This window comes from Neoarius graeffei, chromosome 15 (assembly GCF_027579695.1).
Source record: "Neoarius graeffei isolate fNeoGra1 chromosome 15, fNeoGra1.pri, whole genome shotgun sequence".
In the NCBI taxonomy this organism is placed as follows: domain Eukaryota; kingdom Metazoa; phylum Chordata; class Actinopteri; order Siluriformes; family Ariidae; genus Neoarius; species Neoarius graeffei.
This window is the reverse complement of record NC_083583.1, coordinates 27746068-27758339: the sequence shown is the minus strand read 5'-3', so window position 1 is coordinate 27758339 and position 12272 is coordinate 27746068. Positions and strand designations below refer to the sequence as shown.

The following is a 12272-nucleotide window of genomic DNA, read 5'->3' as shown; positions in this document are numbered from 1 at the left end:
CAGATGGGATGCTAGTCATTCATACACTCACTCATTCACTTCTAGTGGTAATTTAGCATAGCCAATCCACCTACAGGAATGTGTTTTGGAGGCAGGAGGAAACTGCTCATGATCGAACTAGAGACCCATGAGCTATGAGGCGGCAATGCTACGAGCTGCACTACTCTGCCATCTGGCTAGCAATATTTTGGTAATTCAATAAGTTTATAAATACAATGCAGCAGCACCAGCCAGGAGTTGGTTGTGGACTTTAGAAAGAAGGACCCCCACCCTCCACATCTGTCTGCATTCACAAGAGTTATGTAAATATTGTTATAATGAGGCTGTGTTCAGGAAGGGACCCTACCAGCTGAGGGTGCTCGGGTCCTTCAATGTGTATAACAAAGTGTTCCATCAAACTGTAGCAGCAAAAGACACTTTTATGCATTATGAGTTGGCCCTATACTATCTGGAAGTGGTGGAGAGGAGTACGGTGTCTAAATTTATGACTCCCAAAAGAAAAAGCCTCCCACCCCTTTCCACAACATACTTGTCAAAATGAAGCACATCTTCAGCAATAGGTTGATCCAACTATGGTCCATTTTCCAAAGTGCTAAATTATGTCTTTTCTTTCCCCATTTTCTCATCCCCATCCAAGAGAAATTTCAATCAAAGTCTCAACAGATCTCAAAATGCTAACTTACTCTCTCCCAGGCTCCTTGACCTGTAACCACAGCCTTCACCTTAATGTGAAACCAGAGTCCTGTCCTGCTCAACCTTGCCAGGGATCACCAGGTCTCCACTGCCTGTACCTCTTCCATCTGTGGTGGATGAAAAGTGAACCATGCTCCATTGCTCAGACCTCTGAGAGAACATAATCCTCCTTTTCTGCGTTTCCTCACTCTGAGCTGTGTTTGTAAAGTATAGCTGTAACCACAGGCAGGACAAGCCCAAGGCTATTGCTGGCCTTTAGCCCTAAACTTTGCTCATAAAAGCTTATATTAAACTGCTCTCCCAAAGGCAGGGAGTGATGAAATGTCTCAAAATTTTACCATGGACAGGAACATTGGACTTCATCATATTTTTAAAAAATGTCCAAGGATTATAAATAAAAGGGTTACATTTATAAAACTTGATCCACAATATAGCTTCATAAACATAAATTGGTACATAAACATAAACCTTATATTTAGCCCAAATAAGGTTGGGCTAAGTAACTACAGGCAGGAGTGATGAAAAGTTGCAGCTAACATCAACATGCTCTTGGCTGTTCTTACTATCTTAATTTCATCAAGTTTAAAATACAGTATAAACTTGGCCATACACTAAAGTGCCGCTGCTTTAACCAGTGTGGTGTGCAGTTATGGTGAACACCTGATTACTGAAGAACACAATACAAATTAGTAGAGCACAATAACTGAATTATATCAGTAAGTAAGTGAAAGATGGAGGTAAAAAAAAAAAAAATCCTGTATCTGATTCCATATGTACCAACACAATATGGGAATTAACTTGTTGATCTGATTATTAGTTATATAAGTAGTCATTGAAGCAGTTATTGCAGCTTATTAGTGTTTTATTGAGTGTTTTCATGTTCTTACCTTATATTGTAATTCTTACCGCCTTCTCTAATCAATCAATCAATCAATCAATCAATCAATCAATCAATCAATCAATCAATCAATCAATCAATCAATATTATTCTTATCCTGAATTCCTACCAGAAGTGTCGCATAAGTGATGGGTTTGTATTGTGAGAGCTACAAATTAATTATGAATTAACTTAGTGTGATGTATTTACAGCAGATAAATGCTTGTCAGCTTATCTTTAAAACTACCATCACATTTTCTTTACAAGAGAATGCACTTTTAACAAATTAACAAATGACAGTAATTATTTTTTATGAATTAAAAAGCTGAAAATTAAGTGTGATAAAATAACTTATCCAGGGAACATATTATGATTTCATGACCTCAATTTAGTATTTTGTAGCTACATTAGGTTGTCACCACAAAATAATAAATAAATAAATAAATAAATAAATAAATAAATAGATAATAGTGCTATTTTCTAAGCTGCCAAATAATGCAAGCAAATGTGCATTGACTGACATAATTACAATTATTCTATTCAATTCCTGCAGCCAGAGGTAGACAAAGTACCCAACTTCATTACTTAAGTCAAAGTACAGATCCCACTGATCAAATGTTACTCTGATACAAGTGAAAATTGTCCAGTCAAATTTTTACTTAAGTACTGAAGTACTTGCTTTTAAAAATACTTAAGTATTAAACGAACATTTTCTGTCAACACATCATTGTATTATTGCCACAACACTTACAAAACCTAATGCCATTACCAAAGACAGAAATGTGAATTCACAAAATGAACGCATGCTGTGCCATCATGGTGTTTTAACGTTAAGCCCCTCATTTCACCGAGTACGATCTGGAAAATGATCGCAGCTGTTTTCCCGTAGTCGCGGGCAAAATCCGTGCGACCTAAACCCATTATTTTCTGTGTACGCTCTATGTTCGATGTTATCTCGTTCGACCTTCTATGTGTACACTCTACCTGCGTCCTATACGCTCTGTAGACGCTTTACATACGCTCTACTTGCGTCTATCCACTCGATCTGATGCGATCTTAACACAACCAACGCTCATTCTGTTCGACCAATCTGCGACATAGAGTCGATCTCTCGGCGATCTATCCTCGCAAGTGCTCGACCTCGGCCGATCAAGGCTCAATCTTAGCCGATCTAGCTACGTACGAGTTGCAACGTACCCTCGATCAATACGATTTAGCCTGCGATATAAACGTTCTAGCCTCACTCTGTATGCTCAATTCTCGACCTTTTCTAGACAAATTCTCACCTGAGCTACGCGCAAATTTGTCATGGTCGCCCGGATTTGCGTGCGACCCGCTGTGACCGTATAAAAAGGCCCGGCAATCGGTGGCCAACCATCAGTTTTTGACCAGCCTCCGAAGGGACAACATAGACCCAATCGCTCTGCATCATGCTATTGCGCCCTATTTATATGACATTCAGTAGGCGTAGCTTAATCAGATTAGGCAAAGATAGGTTGCAACTTAAGCGATGGTCGATCTTTATTGGTTGAAGTAGGTCGCACCTTAATCCTCTTTATGTGCCCTATTTATGCGCCCTATTTATATGACATTCAGTACGCGTAGCTTTAATAGGATTAGGCGAAGGTAGGTCGCAACTTAAGCGATGGTCAATCTTTATTGGTTGAAGTAGGTCACACCTTAATCCTCTTTAGAATCCAATCGTGCCCATGGGAAGAATAGGGAACGTACGGGTCTAGGGAAGGTCTGGGACAGGTTGCGCGGAGCGAGGCTTGATCGCAAAAGAGTGAAGCTAGATCGCACGGATCGAGTGAGTGTCTAGGACGGGCCGAGCAGCACAACCATGCGCGCAATCAGTTCTCGCTCGAGAAGACTGAGCATCGCTCATCCCCGTTCTAGCCTCGATTGTCTCTCGACCAATGCATCCTTTCCTCGACCTTGTTCGCTCTTTCGATGCTCTCTGTGCGACTTTTAGGTCGAGGCTCAGTTTTTTGACATGTCAAAAAACCGAGCTACGATCTCTTTGTCGGGGAGACCATTCCTCGACCACATGCAACCACGGAAGACCAAGGCATGACCAACCCTCGGTCAACCGTCGACTGTGTATGACCTGTGGCGACCAAGCCACGCTCTGAGATCACAGCTCGGTTTTCCGGGAAGATTTCTCGGTGAAACAACCCCCTAAGCTAGCTAGTCAGTGAAGCTCCACCTGACATGCTAGCAAACTCTTTTCAAACTCAAAATCATATTGGGTAGCTAACGCTACTAGAAAAGAAAGATTTCTGCATTCTGTTTATTTGGCAAGCTTATGCTAAAACGTATTTTTGAAAGGACTTCAGATAAGTTAACGTTATTCATGTTAGTGTAACTCCGTGTTTACATGCTAACTAACAGTGTCCAAGTTAACTAGCTATGTGTTAACGTTAGCCGTGGACAAGGCGATGACAACTTGGTGGGCAAATCCATAGAAAGTCATTTGACTAACCAGACTGCATAGCTATTGCAACATTATCGCTAGCTTTAAAAGCACAGGCAACTTCGTTGCAAGCTTGGAATAAAATGTTTACATACCTCAATATGCTTCCACAGGTTGGACAGCGAGTTTTTGTAGGCTGTGATGTGGTTCGTTTTCGGCAAACAAAGCAAACATTTAAAACTAAACGACTCTTTATTCCTTTCAGAAAACTGAAACGGGTTCTAGGTATGGCCATGGGTGCGTGCATTCCTCAGAAGAACCGCCTCCTTCCATTCTGCCATCAACTGATCGTGTTAAATAATGCTGCTGAGGAATCACTGAACTTGATTTTATCCAGTCTATGGACGTGAGGTGACCCTAGTAATTACTGATCGGCTGTCTCAGTGTCACCTGTGAAAAAACCAATCACGTTTTAGAAAAGAAAAGAAAAAACATCCACTTTCAAAGCTGCTTCATAGTAATGAGGTAACGAGTAACGAGGACCTTGATAGAAATGTAGTGGAGTAAAAAGTACGATATTTGCCTTTCAAATGTAGTGAAGTAAAAGTCATAAGTTTCCAAAAATAATACTCAAGTAAAGTACAGATACTCAAAAAGTGTACTTAAGTACAGTACTCAAGTAAATGTACTTTGTTACTGTCCACCTCTGCCTGCAGCAATATTTAAGTAATATACAAGACTTCTGTTAGATGTTTATTTCAGTGTTTGCCATTTTCTCGTTCAGATACCATACGGTATGAGTCTTTTTTTTTTCATTTTTAAATTGTCTCTTGCATTTATATTACATTTTAGAATATCCAACAGTAAAGAAAAAAGCTATTTCCTTCTTAGGTCCACATTTTCTATCCCTGTTTTTTTTTTCAGGCTTTATAGCAAGTATTTATATTTAAACGCTGTGGTATTTGCTTTTGGAAACCCTGGCTTGGATACGTCGACTCAAAATCAGGCAACTCTAGAGACATGAACAAGTTACAGATGATTTGGAAAAAATCTATTTGAGCAACTACATAAGTCAACTCTAAACAGGCATAACTTACCCTACATAAATACTGGCATAATTTTTAAGCTTAAGTCACCAACTCTGAATACAACCCCATGTCTCCAATGATTAAGCATTCAGATTTTACATGCAACTTATTTCCATGTATTTTACAGTTTTTTAAGCTGTAAAGAAAAAAAAAATACTATTTTGATCCCTTATTAGTTTTTGACTTAATTAGTAGTATTTTAAGACAATGTAGGGTGTGCCTTGGCTAAAAGCCTTGGCTATACCGTACATAGCTCATTTAAAGACACGCATACAGTACAATTTAAGTTAGTTGCTATTTATGCTGTCCTGTTTTCTTCCTGGATGGAAACTCGTGCACAAAAACCCATGAAAGTGTCTACACAGTGCCTTTTCAACATCCACTCTTCAGAATGTTTGCTGAAATTGAGAAGTGAAGCTCTGTTTTTTTTTCATTAGTAATTTCACCTACATCCAAAGTGTTATTACTTTAGCATTCAGGCAGAATAATAAGGGGAAAGGCATCACAGGAAGAACATATACAATCTAGTACATGTACCGAGTCCAGTGTGTACCAAAGGATGTTAGGAAATAAAGGGCAGTTTTTAGTAAACAAAAAAAATGAATCTTAAAATGTGCACACTGTAAAGACTTACTGTCCAGAAAAAAACAAAACAAAACAATACTTCCCTAGTAATTGGCCTTTTGTCATGGCAGGTACCAGCAGTACAATGATCTCTTATAAAACAGTGTAGCTTTAACTTCAACAGTACTGACAGAGTCAGTAGCCTCATCACTGAACTAAATCAAATCAGTGGTGGTGTACATAAAATCTCTCTACATGCCCATCTGTGCATGTGCTCCTCATGCAAATACAGCAAATCTAATCTGGAACCTGGCCTCAGCTTTCAGAGCCTGTGTGTGAAGAGTTAAGGCTGCCTCGACGCCTGGGATTCAATTTGTCTCTTGCCTCTAAAATCACTATAAACAAAGGAGCAGTCAAGCCCTTCTTCTAACGTCATAAAGTTTTTAGATTAGCACTCCAGCTCTAAGTGTGTGTTTAAAAATGGCCAACACCTAATGTATAGATAAAGCAAAAATAAAGTGGACATGCTGCTGTATCATCATCATTTGTCATTGAAATGCACTGTCCCTTAATAGTGACACTTCTGTCATATATATATTAGATAGAGTGGTGCTTGAAAGTTTGTGAACCCTTTAGAATTTTCGATATTTCTGCATAAATATGACCTAAAACATCATCAGATTTTTACACAAGTCCTAAAAGTAGGTAAAGAGAACCCAGTTAAACAAATGAGACAAAAATATTATACTTGGTCATTTATTTATTGAGGAAAATGATCCAATATTACATATCTGTGAGTGGCAAAAGTATGTGAACCTTTAGGATTAGCAGTTAATTTGAAGGTGAAATTAGAGTCAGGTGTTTTCAATCAATGGGATGACAATCAGGTGTGAGTGGGCACCCTGTTTTATTTAAAGAACAGAGATCTATCAAAGTCTGATCTTCACAACATGTTTGTGGAAGTGCATCATGGCACGAACAAAGGAGATTTCTGAGGACCTCAGAAAAAGCGTTGTTGATGCTCATCAGGCTGGAAAAGGTTACAAAACCATCTCTAAAGAGCTTGGACTCCACCAATCCACAGTCAGACAGATTGTGTACAAATGGAAGAAATTCAAGACCATTGTTACCCTCCCCAGGAGTGGTCGACCAACAAAGATCACTCCAAGAGCAAGGCGTGTAATAGTCGGTGAGGTCACAAAGGACCCCAGGGTAAGTTCTAAGCAACTGAAGGCCTCTTTCACATTGGCTAATGTTAATGTTCATGAGTACACCATCAGGAGAACACTGAACAACAATGGTGTGCATGGCAGGGTTGCAAGGAGAAAGCCACTGTTCTCCAAAAAGAACATTGCTGCTCATCTGCAGTTTGCTAAAGATCACATGGACAAGCCAGAAGGCTATTGGAAAAATGTTTTGTGGATGGATGAGACCAAAATAGAACTTTTTGGTTTAAATGAGAAGTGTTATGTTTGGAGAAAGGAAAACACTGCATTCCAGCATAAGAACCTTATCCCATCTGTGAAACATGGTGGTGGTAGTATCATGGTTTGGGCCTGTTTTGCTGCATCTGGGCCAGGACGGCTTGCCGTCATTGATGGAACAATGAATTCTGAATCATACCAACAAATTCTAAAGGAAAATGTCAGGACATCTGTCCATGAACTGAATCTCAAGAGAAGGTGGGTCATGCAGCAAGACAACGACCCCAAGCACACAAGTCGTTCTAGCAAAGAATGGTTAAAGAAGAATAAAGTTAATGTTTTGGAATGGCCAAGTCAAAGTCCTGACCTTAATCCAATTGAAATGTTGTGGAAGGACCAGAAACGAGCAGTTCATGTGAGAAAACCCACCAGCATCCCAGAGTTGAAGCTGTTCTGTACGGAGGAAAGGGCTAAAATTCCTCCAAGCCGGTGTGCAGGACTGATCAACAGTTACCGGAAACGTTTAGTTGCAGTTATTGCTGCACAAGGGGGTCACACCAGATACTGAAAGCAAAGGTTCACATACCGTACTTTTGCCATTCACAGATATGTGATATGGGATCATTTTCCTCAGTAAATAAATGACCAAGTATAATATCTTTGTCTCATTTGTTTAACTGGGTTCTCTTTATCTACTTTTAGGACTTGTGTGAAAATCTGATGATGTTTTAGGTCATATTTATGCAGAAATATAGAAAATTCTAAAGGGTTCACAAACTTTCAAGCATCACTGTGATATGTGATTTTATATATATCAGCCATAATATTAAAACCACTGACAGGTGAAGTGAATAACATTTATTATCTTTGCTACAGTAGCACTTGTCAATGGGTGGGGTATATTAGTCAGAAAGCGAAGAGTTACAGTTGTTGTGCTGGAAGCAGGAGCCATGGACAAGCGTAAGGATCTCAGAGACTTTGACAAATGTCAAATTGTGATGGGTAGACAACTGGGTCAGAACATCTCCAAAATGGCAGGTCTTGTGGGGTGTTCCCAGTATGTAGTCGTTAGTACCTACCAAAAGTGGTCCAAGGAAGGACAACCAGCAAACCAGCAACAGGGTCATGGGCACCCAAGGCTCAATGATGCATTTGGGGGGAATGCTAGCCCATCTTGTTCAATCCCACAGAAGAACTGCTGTAGCACAAATTGGTGAAAAATTTAATGCTGGCTATGATAGAAAGGTGTCAGAACACACAGTGCATTGCAGCCTGCTATGTCTGGGGCTGCGCAGCTGCAGACTGGTCAGAGTGCCCATGCTGACCCCTGTCCACCACCAAAAGTGCCTACAATGGACACGTGAGTATCAGAACTGGACCATGAAACATGGATAAAGGTGGCCTGATCTGATGTTTTCTTTAACATCATGTGGACGGCCAGGTGTGTGTGTGCTGCTTACCTGGATAAGAGATGGCACAGGGATGCATTACAGGAAGAAGGCAAGCTGGCAGAAGCAGTGCGATGCTCTGGGCAGTGTTCTACTGGCAATCCTTGGGTCCTGGCATTCATTTGGATGTTACTTTGACACGTACCACCTACCTAATAATTGCTACAGGCCAAGTACACCCCTTCATGGCACCTGTATTCCCGATTGACAGTGACCTCTTGTATCTGGATAATGTGCCCTGCCACACTGCAGAATCTGTTCAGGAATGGTTTGAGGAACATGACAGATGTTCATGGTGTTGACTTGGCCTCCAAATTCTGTAGATCTCAATCCAATTGAGCCTCTGTGGGATGTGCTGGACAGAGTCCAATCCATGGAGGCCACACGTCGCAGCTTACGTCTTGTAAGGATCTGCTGCTAACATTTCGGTGCCAGATACCACAGCACACCTTCAGAAATCTCATGGAGTCCATATTAGGCAGCAGATAGCTTGTTTATCGCGTTCATAAATACCCATGATAGCTTCATTTATAAAGTGCACATAATATGACATCAAAAACAGTAACTAACAATAAAATACAACTTTTTCATATATGTATATTATATATACACATATGGAAAAATTAAGAGACCAATTTTAATGGTGACTACCACTGACCTTTTCCATAGCTGTATATAAAATATGTACTCTTACATTACCAAATGCTCTATCAATAAGAAAATGGTGTGGGTAAATATAAAAAATATTTGTTTAACCATTTGAGGATAACTACTTGGGACTATATTATCATTCAAATAACTTTTAATGTGCACACTCTTGTTCACACCTACCTGAGTCTGATACTTACAAGGAGTGGCACCACACAATATGCTGCATAAAAAAAGTGATTCCTGATTTAAGACGGCTGCCTGTGCTGTTGGCGTTGTGACAAGCAACTTGATGTGACACTTATTCAATTCAGTTTGAACTTATCCGGATAGTGCTTTTAACATTAAACAGCTTTACAGCACTCCAGATGTAGATTTAGATCCCTAATGAGCAAGCCACAGGCAATTGTGGCAAGGAAAAGTCTCGACATGAAGAAGAAACTTTCAGAGGAACCAGACTCAAAAGGATCCATCCTCTTCTGAGTGACACCAGATAGTTGGATTTTGATCATTTCATTATATACAGAGAAAAGGCAAACTGTACTAAAAATCTTGATATGGTTTAAGGTGAGTGTTTGGTGTCCTTTAGTGTTTCAGTGGAGATAATGGAGCGATAAGTAATGGAAGCTTAAATCGTCGCACAAATACCAAACAAATCTTGGCTGATAGCCTACATCTGGGGTAAGGCGGAAATGTTATTTTTCCTTTTGGCTTCACTGCCTTTTAACATTACATTTAGGTGGATGAATAGCTTAATTTAGCTATCCCCATAAAGATGCAAGTAATTACTTGTGTGTGTGTGTGTGTGTGCGCACGCGCACATGTTTTTATATACTACTGAGGACCAAATGTCCCCACAAGGATAGTAAAATCGGACAATTTTGACCTTAAGGCAGCACGGTGGTGTAGTGGTTAGCACTGTAGCCTCACAGCAAGAAGGTCCTGGGTTCAAGCTCAGTGGCCGATGGGGGCCTTTCTGTGTGGAGTTTGCATGTTCTCTCCGTGTCGCATGGGTTTCCTCCAGGTGCTCTAGTTTCCCCCACAGTCCAAAGACATGCAGGTTAGGCTAATTTATGGCTCTAAATTGACCGTAGGTGTGAATGTGAGTGTAAATGGTTGTTTGTCTCTATGTGTCAGCCCTGTGATGACCTGGCGACTTGTCCAGGGTGTATCCTGCCTCACGCCTATAGTCAGATGGGATAAGCTCCAGCTTGCCCGTGACCCTGCACAGGATAAGCGCTTACAGATAATGAATGGAATTTCGACCTTGTGGGGACATATGGATGGTCTCCACAAGGAAACTGCTGTTGTGTTGTTGTTTTTTTTAAACAAAAATTTGAATGAATTAATGAATGAATAAATAAAGAGCCAAAAAGTTTCTTTTTCATTACTGAGGTTAAAGTTAGGGTCAGGTTTATGTGCAGGCACAGCATTAATTAACTGCAATAATAATTATGTCAATGGAAGGTCCTCACAAGGATAGTGAGACAAACGTGTGTGTGTGTGTACACCTGACCATTACAACCATGTGTGCTTTTTGAACATCCCATTCTAGATTTAGCCCTGCTTTGCTGTTATAATAACCTTCACTCTTCTGGGAAGGCTTTCCACCAGATTTTAGAACACGGCTGTGGGGATTTGTCCATTCAGCCACAAGAGCATTCATGAAGTTGGGCATGGGTTTTGGGAATCAGATGTCACTGTGGTTGATGTCAGGACTTTGTGCAGGCCATTTAAGTTCTTCCACTCCAATCTTGGCAACCCATGTCTTCATGCCCTTTTATGCATGGGGCATTATCATGCAGGAACAAGTTTGGGCCCCTTAGTTCCAGTGAACAGAAATTGTAATGCTACAGTATTCAAAGACATCCTATACAATTGTGTGCTTCCAACTTTGTGGCAATAGTCTGGGAAAGGCACACATATGAGTGTGATGTTCAGGTGTCTATAAACCTTTGGCCATAGTGTGTGTGTGTGTGTGTGTGTGTGTGTGTGTGTGTGTGTGTGTGTGTGTGTGTGTTTATTTACTGTATGTACATACCTTGGACCAGTCTCCTGTCTTCCACTCATAGCATTTTGAGTAATCTTCACATGGCTCCTGGTGGGTAGGACGGGAAGCAGGGTCACAAAGCCCCTGAGGATTTGTGCATGTCACTGTCCTTTTCCTGATGCCCCGCCCACAATTAGATGAACACTGGAGAGATGGAGGGAGAGAGAACAGGAAAAGAGAGAAGAGAAAAGAACAGGTAGAGGTATAGGGAAAAGAAGGAAAATAAAACTTTTCTTGTTAAATGCCACCCCCTGTGGAGCACTATTAAGTAGTTTCTCCAATGAATGAAGAAGCTTTTCTTAATGAAGTGGATAAAACACAACATACAGATTAAAAAGGGTAAAAAGGGAGAGGGAGGGAGGGAGAGAGAGAGAGAGAGAGAGAGAGAGAGAGAAGCAAAAACTACCACAGTGCCCTCCAAAGGCTAAGCTACAGCACCACAGTTACAAATATTATATACGAGTCCTATTTGGACATTCCATTCTAATATACACAGGTACAGCAACCATACACACTCACTGTCCAGTGAATTTAATAGGAACACCTGAACACATGTACATTCATGCAATTATCCAATCGACCAATCATACAGCAGCAGTGCAATACAGGTCACGAGTTTCAGTTAATGTTCATAATAAACATCAGAATGGGGAAAAATGTGATCTCAGTGATTTTGACCATGGCATGGTTATTGGTGCCAGACAAGCTGGTTTGAGTGGTTCAGAAACTGGTGATCTCTTGGTTTCCAACTCACAGGAACTCTAACCACTCTATACAATCATAAAAGCATCTCAGAACACATAATATATCAAACCATGAGGCAGATGGACGACAACAGATTACAAAGACCACATCAGATTCCACTCCTGTCAACCAAGAACAAAATCTGAGGCTATATTGGGCACCAGCTCACCAAAACTGGAACAAGACGTGATTTGTATGCATTGTGCTGCTGTCACATGATTGTCTGATTAGATAATATCATGAGTGTATAGCTGCTCCAAATAAAGTGGACAGTGAGTGTAGGCTACTTTGTCGGAATAAAATTACTGACTCGAGCCCAT

At 40.5% G+C, this 12272-nt stretch overlaps 1 protein-coding gene across 2 annotated transcripts in view; it reads right to left on the bottom strand.

Moving 5' to 3' along the window:
• adamts17 (ADAM metallopeptidase with thrombospondin type 1 motif, 17) overlaps nucleotides 1–12272 on the bottom strand; it is a 347817-nt gene that overhangs the window by 16842 nt on the left and 318703 nt on the right. For both annotated transcript variants that reach the window (XM_060941102.1, XM_060941103.1), the window contains one exon: nucleotides 11200–11352. In XM_060941102.1, the coding sequence (XP_060797085.1) occupies nucleotides 11200–11352 (153 nt within the window). The remainder of the gene's footprint in view (nucleotides 1–11199; nucleotides 11353–12272) is intronic.